We start from the raw sequence: 21,559 nt of genomic DNA, 5'->3' as shown, positions 1-21,559 counted from the left end.
GCAGCCTACTGCAGAACAGGTCATATGCTCTGGCTTTGTTTCTTGTAAGCCCCTGCCACTTCTATCTGTGGCAGAAGTTAGGTACTAATTAGTCCCTGGTCACAGCTTCCCCACTAGCATCCCTAGTCACATAATTCCCCACAGGGAATTGTGCAGATAACAATCTGCAGTGCCCAGTTTGTACCATTTTTTCTGGGAAAAAAAACGTAATGAAACTGTTACTTGTCCATTTCCCTATGCTTCACAGCCAAGGTGGTCATGCCAAAATTATACCAGCATAGTACCATGCTTACGTTATTCCAAGAATGGAGCAGAGAATGAAAGCCAAGCCATAGTTTTATTCAGGCTTTTTTGTTTTTTAGTAAAGGCTTTGAGAGTTCATAATCTGTCAGTGTGAGATTTATAGGATAAAACTATAGCCAGTTCTTCAAACAATTACACTTTCAGTTAGTGGGACTGGCCATTTGAGTGAAGTTACATCGTTTATATATATGGATTGGGCCGTTGCGAAGGATATAAGGAATTGGTCTCCTATGAGTTAGAACCTGTGTTACAGAGAAATTATTTAATAGAAACTGCATTGTTTTAATGAAGTTTTTCTTTAAAACATTATATAGAGTGATGTAGTATGGAGTATTCTGCTTGCTCCTTTCCCTTCTTTAAGTATGGAAAACCAGATCAAATATTACTTGCTGGCTACGAAGGACAAAATCCAAGTTGGAGTCAGTAACCAGGCAAGGATCCAATGTTCAGAGGCAGAGGCTGGAATCTTACACTAGCTGTTCAGACCTTCTTTATTTAACAGCAAGTCTTCTACTTAAGAAGGAGGGATTTGAGACCCCCTGCTATATCCTTTGCCCTTAAAGATCCAGATGTATTTTGTGGGTTAGGGTTTTTTCTCCTGTTGTTCCTCCTGGAAACAATAGCTATTGTTAGAGTAAGTAGGAATGTTCATGTTGTGCTTTGTATGCCAACTAGACTGTGTTTAGCTAGAACTATGCTAAGCAACAAACGTTGCTTTGCTAGGCTATTTCCTTGCATTATATTCCTGCATTTCTTTTTTTAAAAAAATTAGTAAGAAGGCATATATTCGGCTTATAGGATTTATTTTGAGCCTCAGATTAAAGTTTACTAATACTGACCTTTCAGAAATTAATGGCAATTGTATATCAGTAAAGAGGGTTTAAAGCGTTTCCAAAGCACATGAGAACAACTTGTTTGTGTAGCTGTGTGTGTATACCCTCATGTGTAGAAAAGTAACTAGGTAGCTTAGGCTATTTGGGAAAATAGGACCTTTAAAATTAATCCAGCTCAGGGTTCAACGTTACTGATTTTATTTATAAGCTTTTCTGTATTCCTGATTTATAGACTTTCCACAGTAGTCAGGACAACTCCTTCCACTTCTGGGCAAGTCATGGAAGGATTCAAGGAATGGGCACAGAGCTGAAAAAATTTGGAAAAGACCATTACAGGAGTTGTACCAAATTTCAGATATCCGGAGCACTAGTGTGATGTCTTAACTAAACAAAAGAAAACCCCAAACTGTTCTCTTTTTTGGCCTAAAAGTTTTGATCTGCAATATATTGAGTTTTCATTGTCTTTTTAGGAATGAAATTCTGTTAATTTTTAGGACGTTATCTTCCAGAATTAATGGAATTTGCATCTATAGGTTGTTCAGAGATGAATTGTATATAGATAAACTGAGAGGAGAAATAAGCTTTCAGTTGTGCTTGCTGGTTTACATAAGAGCTGGACTCCTACTTATTAGTACTTCAAGGATCTAATAAATGTGTTCCACTTACTCTTCTCAAATTTAAAATACATCATACTCCTTGACTAAATGTAGTTAGTTATGACACCTTTTACAGTCAAAGGTACTCTAGGAGGTGGGATGCCTCTGATGCTCTTCAAAAAAGGTATGTTGCTGTACTATTGACATCAAAGGGCTAGGACTATATGACACAGGCTAACTCCTTTTTTTTTAAAACATGGCACCAAAATGCAAAGAACCTTTTAAAAGAAACAGTTCTATTTCTGGTTTTCCTGCTTTAATGTATAATTTCATTACACTATATGTTACTCAGATTTGATACTACCAGGTATTACTATAGACTAAAACTATTTTCAAGGAACCCTTTTTCGGAACTCAGCAGTTGAGAGCCCCTTTTCTGGTACTTTTAATTCAGTTATTCATAAAATCGTGCTTACTGGAGCAGTAAAAGTCATGAATTCTGGATGACAGGTAGCTAGGCTGGGTTTTTTTGGCAGAAGTTCACCCATTTATACTCACACCTGCAAAGTTTATGCCACACATTTAAATTGGTTCTCACATTGAGATGGGCTTTGACATCTCGTGTGCAACATTGGAACCGCAGCCATTCACGCCACCAGTCTTTTTTACCGTTAAGACAGCATCTCCTCTTACTATCTTTGGAGCATTTTCCCTGAGACCATTAATTTATGTATTTTGGAGGGGGGAAGGGAGGAAATTGAGTAACTGTTTCAATCAGCCATCCTAAAAATAGCTCTTCCTGAGGTATAGTCTCAGAATTTCCAGTCAGTGGTAACAGAGATCTTGTTGAAAGAATTGCACATGCAAGAACCAGGGAGGGGGAAGGAGAGACAGAGATTTAGCTCAAAAACTAGTGAAACAGAAAATCCACTGACTTGGAACTGCTCCAGTAAGAAAAGTATTCTTCCACAAGGGTTCTCTGTGTTAATTGGTTAAAAAAATGTTTTTCTCTCCACATGAAGAAGACTGTGGAGTCTTCCTTCCACTCTGGTCACTGCCCAGATTTCAGGAAGGTACTTCCTCCCTTCCCAGCTCCCTGTCATTCTTGGACAAGAGCCCTAGACAGTGTTAAACTCCTGTGCATGTAGCCAGGTGAGAAGGATGGTCTACGTTCTGCAGCTTTGCAGAAGTGGCTAACTACTTCCTTCCTATGTCTTTCACTTGCCAGCGTTACAAACTCCATCTACTCATTACCTCAGTAGGCTTTGTACTGTGTGACCAACTAGTTTGGAATTTAGTTTCCTTTGGTAGAGGATCAGGTGTTGTATTCTTGTAAATAATATTACTGCCTTTAAAGCAGCAGGTACCTGTGCCAAACAGAGTGACAATGAAGGGGAAACTTTCAGTTTTCAAGTGCCTGCTGGTTTTAGTAGTCAGATTTTTATAGATTCATTTTTCTTGTGTTTTTTTTCTTATGTATAGTCGCTGCTGTTGTACCTCAGTTATCAAAAAAAAAAAAAAGCTATGAAACCTACAAGATTTAAGACCCACTCTCTTAAGACAGTGACTGATAGAAATAGATATTTTGAAAATGGTATGTAACTAGTTCCTAGCACAGAGATTCTTAAATTTAACTTGCTCACATATCACTGGTGGCAGTTGCTACCAGCTTTGTGCCATCCTGTTCAGGTCAACAGCATTTGCATCTTCAGACAGTATTTCCACGCTGGTAAATTGTGATCACCATGCTGTTGATATCTTTATCGAAGTTTGAGTCCCTCTGAACTTTGGAATTTGTCTTGCAATTTATTTTTGGAACCACTATGGCAGTGATGAAAAAGGGTAGTGTGGTATTTCCTTGAGATTGAAGGTGTGCTTCAAGGGATGGTAAAATAAGGGAGTTTTCTTGCATGAGTATCCAGTGACTCTGCCATCAGGAAGGTGTCACTTTCCAGAAAAAGTAAGTTCTTCCTGCAGAGTCCTCATTTTGTCCAATTTTCTTGCCTGTCTTTCTGACATCATGTTTCAGACTGTGTATGTATACAGAAGACAGTATTCATGTTTAAAAGACTTATGGGTTGTGAAAGACCTATACTGCATGAAAGATCTCAGCGAGGCATGCAGCCGGTTCCGGTTCTGTTTTGATTTACACACATGGTTTCATTTCATTGGATTAAATCAGATGGTAAGCAGTTCACCACATTATATATATTGTCTTTAATATAGTAAATTAATGCAAGATTTCAGAGATTTCCTGGGGAATTATTTGGTTTTGATTTATATCATCATTTGGAACTCTGGAATCTCTGCAGTGGGTGACTATGAAGTCTTAAGTGAAAACACTATTTCTAAGAAGTGTTTTGATTTAGCAAAAATGACACTTTCTTTTGTACATACTTGAGCAGATGTCTAAAACAGGGGAATAGTTGTCATCATTTCATAACTATTTTAATGTAAAATTTAAACTTATTGCATCCTCTGAAATGCTTAAATAACCTTATTAAAAAGACAAAATTTTCACTTCCTCTGATTCTGCTTCATAGCGTGAAATAAACAACGAAGGCCACAGGATACTTATACGTATAGACTAGCTAGGAAGTTTGAAGACGTTACCTGTAAGATAAATTGTTTTTTCTACAGTGACACTCCAAATGACATGCCAGTGGGAGAGGGCATGTTTTATTCATACCTTCACTTTACACAGAACAGTTGTCACATTCTTAGCGGCCTTGTGGCAAAACTTAATTTTCCTTTCAGTACTTGAATGTCCTCTGTAGATTCATATCTAAAGGGAGTTTTTCATGTGTGGACCTTCCCACAGCGGGGAGTTACCTTTTTAATATAGTCCCTGTGTATGCCAGATCTTTTTGGCACTCTTCCTTTTCTTCGAGTTTTCAGCGTGGAGAATGTAGCAAGGGAGGGAGCAAAGTATTCATCACATAAAAGCCTCCTAAGAAATAACACCTGCTAAAGTTTATTTCTCAAATAGTCATTCATCTCAAGAGAATTTCTAGAGTAACAGGTCCAAGGAAATGATAGGTCTGTGTAAAAGTGCAAGGAATGCTCTGTGGGATCCCAAGGCTTTCTTACAAGGATCGTGAAGACCTTCACAGTGTCATCACAAGATAATTTCTGTCATATGCTCTTTCTGATGCTTCTCCTGCATTATTTGACATGAGACAGTCTGGGTTCAACAGTCTGACTTTTTTGTTTTGATTTTTATTTCACAGTATGAAAGCTAATTTAAATTAATAGTGCATCCAGATTTTTACAAACAAGTTAAGCCAAAGTCTTGTACCTATGACTACCTTTGGTATCAAGCCATGCAAAACCCGTGGTATCATATCATTCCAACCAGAAAACAACTCATCTCAAGCTAGTTAGAAAGTTGGCACATGTTTTCTCATGTTTTCTCAGAATGCCTCCCATGTTAAACCTGGGCCACAGTTCACATTCACTGAAAGCCAGTTGAAAAGCTAATGTACAGAGGTCACTTAAAAGCAAAATTAGGTTACTAAAATGACCCTAAAAATATTCATATGTCTAAAGATTGTCACAGTTGTAGCATGAAGTGGTTACTTAAAATGGCTTATTTGTATAAATGAGTATGACATAGTCTTTACTCTCATGCTGTTCTTCCTGCTTGTATTTCTTCCATTCCAGTTTGCTCTGCTGTGCTTCACATCTCTAACAATACACTCAGACTGCTTCCTCCTGTTGCTTCTCATTGCCTCAGCTCCTCATTTTGCTTCCAGTTTGTTCTGGGACAGCACATGGTGCTCTCAGGCCTGGTGCCAAGTGCCCTAGCAGCCCCTTGTTACATACAGCAACTCACTTGTCAGCTTGATGGCATCTCACTTTATATGTATTTACATACAAAATTGTTTCAGTGTTCAGATGAGACCACCGCTTGTAGTTAGCAGAAACATTTGAATGGATTAAAAATATCTGAAAAAAAGTAAAAATGCAACGCATTTGAAGAGCTTGGCCAAAATTCTTGCTTACAGTTGGAGTATTAGAAGGCCAGAAAGCAGTCAGATTTGATGAACAATATTTCTGTGGTCACAGAAGCCCAGAGCTGTCATGCTTGGCTAGTGTACCATCCTCCTTCCTTCAGCTCAAAAGCAGGATGTGTATTTTGGTATTGCATTGTAGCTGTTGTGTGCTACCTAGAGATGGCACTCAGTATGTGTCATTTAGAGGAAATCCCAGACTGCTCTCACATACTCTGCAACCTGAAGTGGTGCACCCCTTGAATGTATAAGGAAAGCCTTCATTAGGTGGCAAACAAAATTACTTGTAGTATGCAAACACTAGCAATATGTTATTCAATCTGAGTTGAGTAATAACTTAATTTCAGAAAAGCTCTCTTTCCTTCTTTTTAATACAATATGTTCAAGTGCTCTGCTAATTATCCTATGTCCTTTCCTTTTTGGGTAGATATTGATGAATGCAGCATCATCCCAGGAATCTGTGAAGGCGGTGAATGCTCTAACACTGTGGGAGGTTATTTCTGCATCTGCCCACGGGGTTATGTCACATCTGCGGATGGCTCCCGCTGTGTTGGTAGGTATTCCACCCTGTAGGCTTTTAGAGCTCTCAAGGTTATTAAGGCAATTTATACACAGCAGCAGCAGAGCTTCTGTCCCAACCATCTAGCACTCCCCTCGGCCCCAGGACCTCACTGTATGCTAAGTCACTAGTATCTCTGATCCAGCTACTTAAAATTCATAACATCCTCCTCTGATGATGATTGCCACTGCAACCATCTTTATGTAGATAGTAGATCCCTCTGTGTCGACTGTATTGTAGCCTGAGAACTGCCTGAGATCTGGATCTTCTTAGGAAAAAAGCAATTAATAGCTCTCTGTTTTCTAGGCAAACATAGGAAATATTAATATTTGTTTCTCTAACCTGCATCTGATGAAACCAAAAGCTTAGCTTGGTTCTAAAGGAGCAAACGTTTATCCTTACTTGGTATATCAAGTTCCATCTCACATAGCTTAATTTAACCTTTAGAGACCAATGCAAGGCACATATATAAACTCAGAAGACATTATATAGTGTATGCTGAGGTGCCATTGATTTGGTTGGAACAGATAATAAAAGAAACCAAATATTAGATTTCAGTAGATTGCAGCTTTTACAGGACAATTTATTTAAAACCTATTTATTATAAAAAAGATGTATGCTTATTTTCACATGTGGTAATTTCTTTTATACACCTGCACATGTCAAATATATGGTATAAACCATTCTGATGAATTAACTAAAAATACTGCATACCATGTGTAAAAAACATTAACAATTGCTAATAACAGTGTCTTTTCTAGATCTTGTGTGGTTCTTCTTACTTCAGACACCTCAAAGCACTTTGTTCTCATGTTGGGAAAGGGATGGGAATTCTGAAGGGATTTTTGAATTACAGATAAATTATGTAAGCCAGTAGCAACACAAGACCTACAAGTGATTTCACATGGATAATTTTTTGCACAGTGTAGCCAGCTTTTATTATCCAGGTTCATCTGAGGAGTGCCAAACTTCAAATATATTGTGGCTGGCCTCAGGAATACTGAGAACCTATGGTTTCCAATATGATCAAAATTTCTATGGGTTTTGGCATGTTTTACAATCTGGTTTCTAAAGTTGGCTCCCAAAACCAATTGCACACAAATCATATGCCCTTGTCTGCTAAAGCAGGCCCTTATGTCACAGAGTCTCCTTCTCTTAAATGAAAATGTGTCTGAAAGTTCTTGTGTTCTCAAATGTTTATAGTATTGGAGTATAATTTGTATAGTCTACAAGTATAATTTCTCCTTTACTTAGGAGAAAAGTGAAGAATGTAATCCTTATTAATACAAATGATTTTATTCTTCCCAGTTTAAGATAAATATTTGCTTTTAACCAAAATATCAGGATGTGTTCAGTTACTGTAATTAGTATCATGTCTTTCCAAATTCATTGAGCTTTTCTCCTAGTCAGCATTCAGGAGTGTGACAATAAAAGATCTAGGATGTGTCCTTGAAGGAACTAGAATACAATAAACACTGACATATTTATATGGAGTAGTTTTCACATGGCACTACTAAAAATACTGTTGTATTCAGTCTACTGAGCAGAGCAGACTAGATAGCATTTCTTCAGTCAGATACATCTACACCAAGGAAAAATTCATGAAATGAATTTACTGATGTTGCTGTTGTTACATGAAATGTCTTGATTTTTGCCATAGTAGGCTTTTTATATATTTCTATCTAGTTTCTATTTGTATTGCTTTGTATATTTTGTATCATCCGTATTTCCTCTTAGCTTGAGCAGACTTTAAGACTGCATGTTGGATTAATGCAAGACTGTCACTGCAAATATGGGATCCTGCAGTAAACCAAATGTGGAATGCGTTGGTGCTGATCACCTCAGATAGTTTTTGGGTGTGTTTTGGGGTATTATGGGGTTTGGGTTTGGTTTTTTTTATACAACTTTTTAAACATTTTAGTCCTTACATGAATTGAATAAGGGAAAGTAATTTTCAGAGTTCATGTTTTGGTTTTCTTTTTAAATTAACTTCCAGATCAGAGGGCAAGTACGTGTTTCTCCAACATAGTGAATGGCCGCTGTGCACAGGAGCTTCCTGGTAGGTTCACCAAAAGGCAGTGCTGCTGTGAGTCTGGCCGGTGCTGGGCCATCGGGTCTGTTCCAGAGATGTGTCCTATCAGAGGATCTGGTGAGTGGCTTGTTGGTTGGTTGACTGGTTGGTTTTCTTCTTCCTGTCCATTCTAGTTGGGATGGAGGTCACTGGAATATTTTAAACTGCTTTAAAATGTAGGCTAAATGGAAAAAGAAAGTCAGGCATTACATTATTATTCATTCCTGTGTTTTTAATGCTGATGTTACCATCTGTGAACCATTTTTTTCTGGTCCATGATTGTTTGGGACTAGTTTCTTTAACGTCCTTTTGTTGACTTTGGAAATACTTCTTGGGAAATGGGAAGGATTTTGTGGTCAGGCTCAAAAAGGAAATGACTGTGAGGGTCCATAGTTCATTTTGATTTAAAGGAACAGCTGCTTTCTTGTTCCATTAAATTTTGGGTTACTTTGAACTAGAAATGCGTCAGTATTTAATTTATTCTTTCAACTCTGCTCACAGAACAATAGTCCACATCCCTGATGAAGCGTATTTTCAGTTTATATCAAGATCTCTGAGTGACCAGGGAGTAACAGTGCTGCTGGCAACATGTCAGCAAAAAGGTTTCAACAAATAGTTGTAAATTACAATATATCCTTTTATTATTTTTAGTGTCCTTCCTTAAATAATACCTGTCACAGTCATGGGATCTGCCTGAGATTAGGAGTGGGAGAGGGAACACATAACATGAAAGAAACGAGGAGTTGGTGTTCTGATTTTTGTAGCGTACAAAGATCTGTATCTTCCTTATAAGCTGACTCTGAAGGGTTGATTTACTTTATGCTTCTCTGTGCATTCCTGTTTAATAGATGAACACCGCAGACTTTGTGTGGATGGCACTCCTGCTGGAGGTGGTTCCAGAGGTGGTGGGACAGGAGGAAACGGATTCCTTCCTGGTGGCAATGGCAACGGCTACGGCCCAGGAGGAGCAGGATTCATTCCCATCCCTGGAAGCAATGGTTTCTCCCCAGATGTAGGCGGAGCAGGGCTAGGGACAGGTGGTCAAAGTCCCACTGGAAATGGCCCAATAATTACAGGGCTAAGTAAGTACTTGCATTGTTGTGACTTGTTTCTCTCTTTTTTTAATTCCTTCTATTTTTCCTTTTTTTCTGCTTAGCTTTTAGTCTGGAAATGGCATGATGTTCTTAACACATAAAAATGCCTTTGTATTCAAGCACATTTAAGAGACCTCAGCTGATATATTAGGAAGTTCAGGAGCCCTTTTTTTAACAAGAGTTCGGAGGTGGAGATTTTTTTCTTCACTTCAGTTATAGAGTCCTTGAGCCTGTGCTGTCTTTGCTGATCTGTCTTGGTCAGCGCTAATAAAACTCCAAATTTCTAAGTGTTTTCAAAGAAACACCAGGGGTTAAAGTAAACTGTTCCCTTTCCTTGTTCTTCCAAATGTAAAACCTACCTATTCTGCAGAAACACTGCCTTGACTGAAAGCCCGAGATGAGTAATATTCAGAGGGAAGTCTCATATACGTAAAGTTGCTTATAACGTGTAAGCACATCTCTAGGATCAGAACCATAAAGTTAAAAAAATGCAAGGAGTATTATTAAGCCAAGTACACCAAAAATAGTAAACATATAGGAACAGACTGCTTCAACCTTTACCCAAATTGTGGTTTATTCATGAGGCCACTGACAATCTTATCAGGCTATACACATAAATGGTAAATGATAATTAGGACTGTTTGTCTAATGCCATTTTTGTTTCTGAGAGCTTGGTTTTGTTAGTTTACTGTCGTGTCAACAGATAGTGCTTGGAAAAAGTACTTGATTTGGTGGATATATTTATGCACCTGATAACATACTTTCTGAAGCCAAGCATAATCTTCATACTTACTTCTATTTGAAAATATGAATATTTGTCTCATGTTCTTTTTTCTATTAGCAATACTTAATCAGACAATAGACATCTGTAAGCACCATCCCAACCTTTGTTTAAATGGACGTTGTATACCAACCCTTTCTAGTTACCGATGTGAGTGCAACATGGGATATAAGCAGGATGCAAATGGGGATTGTATTGGTAAGTGCACATTTCTAAAATCCATTATTCACTTCTAAAATGCTAATATTTTTCTGCTTTAAATCTGGTTTTAGGAAAAAAAAAGGCATATTCTTTTTCTCTCACATACATATTAATTTTAATGATACTGCTTTTGTGAAAGACTGCGAAGACCATGATATTACTAACACTAGAATAATTTAAAATCTTCATGAGAGTTATCTGTTTCCTTAAAAAACAAAAAGAAATCTTTAACCACAAATACCAGTATTGGGTATTCCTGTGCTTGATGGGTATTGTACATTTTTGTCTTCACATTCAGTAAAGTCAGTTCTGTTCCATGTTCTCTTTTGTGATGCTCACATAGCTCCATTTTTGCTACAGGAGTTAGTGTCGAATTATGTTCAAGTTAATGAAGGGTAAAATTTGTGTTTTACCTACCCGTAGGGATGAATGACAGTTTGAAAGATATCAAATCATTAAAAAAATGCATTCATTAACTTTTGGTTATATTTGCATTTCATATGAAAATATTGAATGCTAACTTTTTATAACGAGCTGAATTTGGGATTCTGCACTTTTATTCAGTTACTGTGGACTTCGCTCTTGCAGTGTCAAAGGCTCATCAGGTATTTCAGGGAAAATACAAGATTTGGGAGTTCTTGTGGGGTAGTTGTGTGGAGAAGAATCCTGTATGCAGGATACAGCTTAGTAAACGTACAGGATCCTAAATAGAAAGGTCTGATTATATTTCTGATTGAACATTTAATTACTGATTCTTTATAAAGAGTTTTGAGATCTGTGAATGAAAAATATTATACAAGAGCTTGTTAGCAATAGACTTTTCTCACTGAAATTGTGCTTTTAGAATCAATTTCTAGCGTGCCTGTGGATTAGAGGAAAATATAGAAACAAAGGAACGCAGAAAATTGCAGCTGCAGCTACATGAATCCTTAAAAAAATCTTCTAATCCAAGACTACACAGTTTACTGTATGCAGGTGAGAATAGTACAGGCAGATTTTGACATACATGCAGCACAGTGAGTATCAACCAGAAGCTGAGCTGGGAACACTGCATCTCTGAGTTGCAAATTCTTCCACCTCCCACTGAATTGCAAACTGAGTGTCAGGACCTGCCTGGCTTAGCACCTTGCCTTCTGGAAAAGTGAAATGTGGCAACTGTTGAATCGTACTTTTCCTTTGGTGGCCCTGTTTCTTACCATGTTTAACCTCTCTGTTTTCCTTTCTGAAATAGACTTGATAAAGTGCACCTGAAAGTTTGCCAGTCCCCTTAGCTAGGCCATTCTTTTGCACCAGAGAGGTTGGTTATAGCTACATCGTTCCTGACAACTGTTTGTACACCCTCTTCTTAAGAAGTCTCAGTTGATGGAGATTCCACCACTTCCCCAGGCAGTTGCAGTGCTCCAATAGTTGAATTTCCAGAAAGTTTTCAGAACTTCTGATCTAATTTAAACGCTATTTTGCAAAAAATTTCAGCTCATTGTTTCTTGTCTTATCCATAGTATGTAAGGAAAGCAGTTCAGTACCTTTCTCTTTGTGCTTTTGTGTACTTGAAGACTGTTACAGTTCTTCTTCCAAGTTGTCCTCTATGATATAGCAAGCCCAACTTTTTCAGCTTTTTGTGTTTGGGTGAGAGTTTTCTGTACCTCTGATCTCTGGCTGGGAAATTCAAGAGGCTTAGTGTCTTGCTGCATACATGGCCTCAGGAGCTATAAGTGCATTGTAAGTGGGGAGTGGGAGTTTTACTATTAATCTGTCTTGCATGGCTATTCTTTCTTTATAGTGTATGGAGAGCCCTGGCACTTTTGTTCCCAGCACTAAATTTTGCATTGCTGAAATCAATAATATTTTAAACTGTGGTGGACCTTGACTCTTGAGGAACTGTCTTGAAATGTGCTGAGCATCTTCTGAAAGCTGGCTAATGTTTCTTGGTGAAATCTAGTTCACAGCTTGTATTCATGTTCTTTGTTACTTGGGGGGCAAATTCAAAATATCTGAAGCACACAGATGTTTGTTATCTATTTGATAACACACAATGTATTTATTACATTTTTATTATTTTTGCTTTCTAAGTTCAAATGAAGAAATAAAGATGAGTAATTATAAAAATCTGAATATATTGTTACAAAGCTAGCAACTGAAAAAAGTGAAAGGCCTTTCTAAACTGCACTTTTTGAGGCAACCATCCTGTGTTTGAATCATTAAAAAGCAGTGATAAATAACATCGTGGTATAACATGATTATGATAAATGCTTGCTCATGCTTATAAAGAATTACTCTGCATGAAGAAATATACTGAAAGAGCGCATAGCTGTAAAAAATGAGCCTGCATACCATGGAAAGGCACAGTGTCACCTGTCCCTAAAATCATTATGTATTAAGGTAAGACAAATTTGACTGAGCTACTTTGTGCTTCATATCAGCAGATACCATAAAGGTGGCATGTGATTAAGTATCAATTCACTATGGCATATGAGATTTGAATGCTGCTAAACTCACAAAGCCCTTTTTTTAATTTGCGAAGCATGGAAAATAAATGGCAACACCAAGGTAAAAATTAGTATGGTTTGATACTATTACAAGCATTTGATTGTTAATCAAATGCATATATTGATAATGATGTGGCCTATGCAAGTTAAGAGTCTAGGAAAAAAAGAATTGTGGACAATAAAGTCAAACCAAACCGAATCTTGATGCAGGTGGTAAGGTTAATTCCTAAATAAGACGTAACTCCAGATTAAATACTAGGAACTAATACTACTAGGAAATTTTAGGTAAGTACATAAACGAAAGGCCTCACCTGAGCTTGGGTGACCTTTTAGACTTCTGCTTTTGGTGAACACCAGTTTCAGTAACCACTGGCACAAAAGAAATGGTTCAGTGCCTTTGGCTCCTTTTTGGCTTCCCAGCCTAAATGACCAGGTATTAATGTACCAATTTCATCCGAGAGTGGCTTTTGGGATTAGTCCAGAACAGGATTTAAACTCTGTGGTTGAGTCTATTGTGAAATGCTTCATTTGCTCTCTCTTTGTGTGCCTTTATACTTAGATTGCAGCAAGTAAAGCTATATGAATTTAATATAAACTTTCTTATTTTTCTGTTCTCATTGAAGAAATCGTGCATGAAAAAATTAAGTAGGACAACCACCTGTGGTTTAAAAGGCCCATCAGATTTACATGTCTGGGTGCTGAAATTGATTGACAGAAAGATAGATGTGTTCCTAACAGCTGGCTGGCATTCTGTCCCTTTCTCTTCTGTGGGGTCACCCTGTAGGCCACCAGCCTTGCCATTCACCTTCTACTCAAGGCTTGTGATAATAGTGAAGTTTTATCTATCTCATTTTCAGTTTGAGGTTAAAGTGCTTGAAAACTGTGAGACTAGATTGATAGGTGCACGGAAAAAAAAATTGTTGACCTGTTTAATTCTCTAACACACAGTTACGTGCCCAGGAAAATGGTGTATTCACTTAGGGAGCTTAGTCTCGACTTCGTAATGCACACTTCAGCGTGCAACAGTAGTCTGAAAACTGAGGCAATTTTGGATGCACTGGGATCAAAACAAAAATTTCGGCTGGTTTAACAAAAGCAGAAGATGCTTTGCCAGCTACAGTAATATCCTAGATTGAAAGCGGGGGGGAAAAAAACCAATAATGGCTTCCAGCAAGTTTAAGTGTCATTTTGCCTATTTTTTTCTGCGTGAAACAGATCAGTCATTACTGATTATTTTGAGTTTTCAGTGGTTTGCCTTTTGAGTAGGTGCTTGTGTTCAGAAGACTTTTTATGAGAGTATACTTTATGAATATTTGTCTTAGATATCACAGCTTTGTTTCACTGTTATTTTCTAATTGTATTATAAAGAAGTAGCCAGAGTATCTTAAGTGCCACACTGAGTCTGTGATTTGTGAGTGGTAGTTGCTATAAATCACACAGAAAGTTGTCTTGGAAATGTAGGCAGGAACTTAACTGCATGGAATATCTGTGTGTACTGATACATATTAAATGAAATTAAAAGCTTGCTTGAATCTAACTTGGATACTCTTCTCATTACTGAAAGAACAGTCTTGGGGCATTGGGAACAGTTACATTTCACTGCATGGGGTAAGGTTAACGGTGTATAAATGAACACTGCTTCCATACTGCTCTGTGCCTCTGGCTGCCTACTCCCCAAGCAATAAATTTAGAAGCCAGAAATCGTTAGGTATTTTTGTATACAGTTAAAGATAAGTCTTATTTCAAACTTATCCTGCCAAGTCAAAAAATAGTGGCATTACATACTGCTCTCTGACCTAACCTTGGTATTATGCTGCTCTCATGATGGAACATGCCTGATGGGTCAAGGACCTTAAGTGTCCTAAGCGATCTGACACTGAATGGTCAGTCCCTTTCCCCAAACTGATAGACAGCTGTAATATTATTACCTTTCTTTATTTCTTTCTGTTTATAAAAACTCTGGATAAAACTGTAGAGACTTTGAAAGTGGCAGCAAGCCTGTAGCTGTGCTGTGTTGAATTTTAGTTGTTTTGCGAATACAAATCTATGTATTTTAAATTTTGTGATATATCTTCAGACTCATCGCAGTAAGTGTTAAGGGGGTTTTGGAAGTTCCATACTGTGTGTAGTGAAATTCTGACAAGTGTTACAGATGAAACACTGAAAAACGGAGATAAGTGTGATGCAAGTGGTGAAAAAGAAATATTTCACACTGAAGAGGGCTGTGCTGGGAGATAGAATAAATGGGTTAAATATCTCTGTCTCAGATGTTTCCTGTTTATGCTGCTGGAATATGCATGCTTGCAGTGCAAACGCAAAGCCAACAACTTCTTTATATTGACGTATATTTGCCATTTCCCTCTTTTATCAAGAGCTTATAAAAATAAGAGCATCTTAAGATGCATATTTTATATGGAAATCATCTGATGCATGTGGCTTTGGAAGGATTTTCTAAGCTTAAGTAAGTCAGCTATTTCATAGAGGAACACTGCATTCCTGCTGTACAATTTAAAAATTAATTTACAGTGAGATCCATTTCTAGCATGAACACGTTTTCTTTAACAGATGAAGCGAGTTGAAGCCTATAATAAAGTCATAAATGTCATTCTCTGTAGGAGGACTAAACAAAATGGATGAGTGCCATATCTAGTATTTATAAGTTCCCTCTGTCCTCCCCTATACTAAAGCAAGATAAATATACAGTAAAGTCATTTGAATTAAGACATTTGACAGAACATTCATGTGAAAATGTGATTTAAAGTTTGACATTTTGTTGGTAGCTGAGGACTTTGTTCTGAAGGAATTATATGCGACCCTCCTTGACCCCCCATATCAGCTGAGCACTGAGGAAAAAATACCCAGCCTAGCACTCATGAGAAGGAGCATCCCAACAGCCAGGCACCGCAGAAAAGCATGAGAGCAGGAAACTACTCTAATTACATAGAAGTCTACTGCAGTATAAAGATACAGTTACTGTTTTCTTCATTGTATTTAACACTCTGAATTTCTCTTTTCTTTATCTTGCTTCATTCTTGTGGTTTTACTGGAGTGGTGCTATGAGCTGCTATGCAAATGTGAATGAGCTAAATATGCATGAGAGGAGGTATTTGATTCTTCCATTTGCTTTGCCTTTATTCATTTAACTATTTATCTAAAACGGTCTGATGGTATCTAGGCACCAAGAGTGCTGTAAACCAGCTCATTAAATCAGTGATTTGGGTAAACCCAGATCTCTTTGATATGTGTATTGATGCTATTGGTTTTAACTGTGTATGCATTAACACAGTAAACCCTGTGAAATATATGGTCTTGTTTATGGTTAAATTAGAACAAAACTTAACCTTTTGCCATTTTTTAGAATCAAGTCATTCATGGTGCAGCTCTGGAAGTACACATTTGTTTAACATATAAATGTTCCTATAAATTTAATTTCTTATTCCATCCCATTATTTCCAATATGTGATGAACTAAATTTTAGAACTAGACCTGACAAAGAGCAAGTACAAATGATAAACAAAATTACGCTGGGTTTTTCCTGATATTTCTGGTAGCATACACTGCAAAATCTGTGGGAAGATCATCATTACTAAGAACTGATCAGCAGTGGCTTTAGTTAGCCCCAGCTTCCTATGGCAGCTTGCAGCCAGATACCAAAAACCCCCGCAAATAAATCACCGTTGGGTTTGTGGTGTTAAAGTCTACCTAAATGAAGAGAGGAGTAATTTCAGACTTGTAAGTGAAATGGAGGGCATAGCTGGAGGGAAGAAAGTCAAATTACCAGAGGTGATTGATGAAGAAAGAGGGATTTCATCAAGGGATCCCATTCAGTTTGTAACCTGTGAATTTAGCTGTAGCAGAGACAGCTGCTCAGGTCATCCTCTGGTAGGTGCAGGAGAGACTGAGCCAGCAGTCCTGCCTGCCAGACGAGAGGGATGCACTCACTCTGCTCCCCAGATCACAGAGGGCAAGGATCCTGGAAGGGTTTAGAGCAGCATAGTGGGGAGGAACAATCAGTGTTATTTTAAAGCTGGGAATAGCTGTCTCAGGCCAAAGACACAGCTGACTCATTGGTAACCACTGGGGATCAAATTTGGGAAGGGTTCTTGAAAGGAGTTAAAGTTTTCAGAGCCCTGTGTCAAATGGGATTTATTTCTGAGCAGTTAACTAAGATTTAAGGTGGTTAAAGTGTATTTGGTTGCACACAAATACCAAAAATCTTTGGAAAGGAGAGTAAGGTACGTTATAGAGAAGGGCTAGATTAAGTCTGGCATTACTCAAATGCAAAGACTCGGGTTGAGGATGCAATGAGGCATAAATAATTGAGATGTGCACAGGCTGTGGTCTCATTAAGAATCCCTCCTGCTGGTGTGTGGCCCCTCCTCACATTTCTACAGTAAACCTGTAATATAATGGGGGGGGGGTTTGGGTGCCATGATTTGGTCTGATTTTAAAGTGCCAATTTTGATTTGTATTGGTTTTATTCCGAAGAAGAATGAATGGTCATTCAGTTAAATGAAACTATGTTGAATAAAGTGTTGTTCAGTTTCACTAGGCAACTGTCAGATCCCATGTCTCAAAATCCTTACATGTATTTTTTCTTTTGTCTTTCAAGATGCGTATAAATCATGTAGTAGCATTTCACTTCTTAAAAATGTCTGCCTTGTTGGACTAAGAACAGCTCTGTGTTCTTAGGAAAGTAATGATTTTGCACCAAGAACAAGTTTTAGTCTTTAGCATTTGACTGTTAGTTACTGTCTTTTTCACTTAGAAACTTCTAGACTTGAAAAAAATGTTGTATATGTTGTGCAGTCACTAATGCTCCTCTGTGCTGCCAACAGATGTTGATGAATGCACATCAAACCCATGCTCCAATGGAGACTGTGTCAACACACCTGGTTCCTATTACTGCAAGTGCCACGCAGGTTTCCAGAGAACTCCTACCAAACAAGCTTGCATCGGTAAGAAAATTCGCTTCATGTCTACTGACATTACAGATCTTCTGACCCCTTATGTCAGATCCTGTTGGAGTTCAAAAAATAGTTAGCAATGCAATTTCGGTAAATCCCAACAGTTGTTGTATTAATTGGAGCTCTAGTTCTGGGCTACCATTCCATTTGTTCTGTTGTTGTCTTTTAACATTTATCCATTATTCTGGGATATCTGTCACTTGGCCAGGGAATTTTCCAGCTGGGAGTTCTAAAAAAAAAGCAGGAAATAGACTATTAGTACGACAGGTGTATGTTTATGTACGTACTTAGATGAATGTGTGAGTAGGTTTTCAAAGGTATTCATAAAGTAATTGCTGAGCATCACAAAATGTGGCATTTATTGTACAAGTCTATAAAATAACATTTTTCCTGTCTCTGATGCAATGAGAACAAATTCTTAACCATCTTTGGAAAATTTTTTCTAAGTAATATTTAGATAACTTGCCAATATTTTTCAAAGCAATAATTGTCACTGTATACATTTTTATCTTACAGTAATTCTCTGATTGTGTGATTATTTTTTTTTGCCTTAGATATAGATGAGTGCATCCAGAATGGTGTTCTTTGTAAAAATGGCCGGTGTGTAAACACTGATGGAAGTTTCCAGTGTATTTGCAATGCTGGATTTGAACTGACTGCAGATGGAAAGAATTGTGTGGGTAAGAACTCTTCTAAATAATGGGGCGGGCATTAGCTTGCTGATTCTAGAAAATGTACTTCATACTACAATTAAGGATTACCTTTTTTGAAATAAGGTATGACCTGAGGTGAACTTATAGCCCCTGCATTCAAATAGTTATTGTACGGAACTGCATGATTTCAAAGAAAACTTGAGGTAATTTTGGTTTTTGAACCTACATCTCTCCTCAAGAGTCCCGGGTAACTCAGTGCCAGGAATAACATTTTTCCCTAAAGCTTCATAGCAAGTGCTCCATATATCAGCACTGCTGAAGAAATAACTGTTTTTAATTTTGACTATACTGTGTCAAAAAAAACTTCGTAGATGAACAACAGGCTATTAATTTTATCAAGTGATTCAAGCTTTTTATCCTTTCATGTAAGAAAGAAGGACACACCCTGTTCTTCCATACACAGTCTGCTGAAACACGCGAAGTAACTGATCACAAAGGGAAAAAAAATTGCTGCTTTGTCTCTATAGAGTGAAAACTCTTAAGATACTTCATCAGAGTTATGAGTAGAATTTAATTTTCAAGTGAAGGAATATGTCACATCAGTCCTGATGGTTTATTTTTTCTGTGTCATCTTCTGGAAGGTGAGGAACTATAAGCAGTTTCCTTTGCAATGTTTTGCAGACCATGATGAGTGTACCACTACAAACATGTGTTTAAATGGGATGTGCATAAATGAAGATGGGAGTTTTAAATGCATCTGCAAACCAGGATTTGTTCTGGCTCCAAATGGGCGTTACTGTACTGGTATGTAGAACTGAGGGGTAATGCATTAAGACAATCTTGACTGAAAACGGCTTTTTCTGTCCATTCATTCATGCAAGAATGGCAATCTTGTCACATGGATTTAATGTCATACTAATACCTTACTAAGTCATTACAGTAGATTTCTTAAGCTGCTTAGAATAGAAATAGGGCTTTAACTTACAGAAAGAAATAACTGAATTATTTCTTCATATAACTGAATATATCTTCAACAGATGATAAATTAGCTTTTGAAAAGTCTTGGAGCACTGCAAATGCAGCAAAATATGCAAGCCCTTCATGAAATGGTAAAGTGAGCAGCAATATGGGAAGTTTAAAAGGTTTAAAAGATTTTACATTGATGAACACATACAAGTATGTTTTCCACATCATTATTCTGGCAATTCAGAGTGCATAACACATAAGACATTGTATTTGCCACATAGCATTACAAACTTTTTAAAGTGAGGTCATTGAAAACTTATATTAAACATTTTAAGAATAGAATCTGATTTAGCTTCAGTTTAAGTAAACTAATGGAAGATACCTGTTGCTGCAAGTAGAAGTAGGTTCGGGCTTGAATAATTTCTAGCAAGTGCAAAATCATCTAAATTGTTAGTTTTCTGATTTGAAGTTGAACCATTTCTATTAATTGTACATTCTTAATGTACATGCAGCTGGGCTGTTGACTTAGATAGAAATTGGTGACCACTGAAAAGTTCTTTGAAATTAAAATTTACCATCATATGGATATTCTGTGATTACTGCTTCCTTAACCACACTTAAAGCAAAGTTATAGTATCACGGGATGGACAAAGGGGAAAATTTATCATTAATTTTGCTTAGTGTAGAATCTGAAGTGCCTCTAATCCTACAGTTTTTCTGGGTTGTTTTGTTTGTTTGGTTTTTTAATGCGCAGCTGGAATTTTGATTATTTAGTCTAATTCCAAGATGAGATTTTTATTAGAAACAGAACAAGGATATGTTGATGATGCATCAGCTATCATAAAGTCATTTGGTAATGTTCTAAAAGTATTAATTGTAATCTTGCTTAAAAACAGCAAATAGATCGTTGAATTGTGTTGCCTCCTGATAGATATTGATGAATGTCAGACATCAGGAATTTGCATGAATGGTCATTGCATAAATACTGAAGGATCCTTTCGGTGTGAGTGTCCACCTGGCTTGGCTGTTGGAGTTGATGGTCGTGTGTGTGTAGGTAAGTGAGATTTTTTTTTTGCATTGAAAAGCAAGTGGAATTATCAGGTTGTCAAATTAAAGAGATGCATCAAGTGACATCCTTCTAGATAATGTTGACATCAAACCACAGAGGATCTGTTCTAGGATAAATCTGGAGTATTTGGTTTTTGTTCTGCTGTGTGTTTGTGTTCATGTATGTGCATGTGTGTATATAAATACGTATGTATATTCATGTTTATATTCAGTTGTGCATCATCCATTCCAAATCACTAAAATAGGTACATATCTTGGTTGCGACACTGGTATTTTTGCACTCCCCTTTTCCATTTCTTTCTCTAATCTGAAAAAATTTTATTCTCCCTGTACCATAGTGTTAAAAAAGAAAAAGCTCTAGCAGGAGAAATAGTGAAAACTAGGTAGACTTGTTTCTGTGAACTCAAATATCATTTTTAAGAATTATTAGGAAATCTTGCATTATGCTATCCCATAAACCTAGTGTTAAAAGACAAGAAGCTTAAATTCCTCTGTGGAATCGGAGTGGCACCATCTCTTGTTTACCTGTTATTCCTATAAATTAAAATTACAGTATTTACTCTTCCTGGCATCTTTTTTTTTGTTTTTGAGGCATACCCTTTCTAGTCTGCTGATAAATAATCTTTTGTTGTATAAGCCAAATTGCAGCCTCTTAGCCCCTCAAATGTTACTGGTTGACAGCTAAGAGATTCTTCACCCAACTCCACCAGGAGCTCTAGCATAGCTTCAGGGAGCTCACCGGAGAAAAATGGAGCATTTTCAACCTGATGAAGAATAAAAAAGGGTAGAGGGAAAGAGGTATTCAGTCCCTTGTTTTCTGCTGATTGCTGATGAAGAGGGTGGAGAGGAATATACATTTTACAAAAATTTCTGGGAGTGATGGGACTACATGCACTAGGGACTGCGATACTGCAAAGTTCCTTAAACCAATTTAATCCACAGGAGGTACCATCTTTCCCTTCTTCTGC

At 37.4% G+C, this 21,559-nt stretch overlaps 1 protein-coding gene across 1 annotated transcript in view; it reads left to right on the top strand.

Moving 5' to 3' along the window:
- Positions 1-21,559, top strand: part of FBN2 (fibrillin 2) — a 180,174-nt gene that overhangs the window by 59,732 nt on the left and 98,883 nt on the right. The window contains exons 8-15 of the mRNA XM_050912702.1: positions 6,173-6,298; positions 8,301-8,453; positions 9,224-9,457; positions 10,311-10,448; positions 17,776-17,895; positions 18,459-18,584; positions 19,239-19,361; positions 20,455-20,577. Coding sequence (XP_050768659.1) covers positions 6,173-6,298; positions 8,301-8,453; positions 9,224-9,457; positions 10,311-10,448; positions 17,776-17,895; positions 18,459-18,584; positions 19,239-19,361; positions 20,455-20,577 — 1,143 coding nt within the window. The remainder of the gene's footprint in view (positions 1-6,172; positions 6,299-8,300; positions 8,454-9,223; positions 9,458-10,310; positions 10,449-17,775; positions 17,896-18,458; positions 18,585-19,238; positions 19,362-20,454; positions 20,578-21,559) is intronic.

The sequence above is a fragment of the Gymnogyps californianus genome, chromosome Z (genome assembly GCF_018139145.2).
Source record: "Gymnogyps californianus isolate 813 chromosome Z, ASM1813914v2, whole genome shotgun sequence".
Taxonomy (NCBI): Eukaryota; Metazoa; Chordata; class Aves; order Accipitriformes; family Cathartidae; genus Gymnogyps; species Gymnogyps californianus.
The sequence above is the reverse complement of the archived record's forward strand: the minus strand, read 5'-3'. Positions and strand labels throughout refer to the sequence as shown.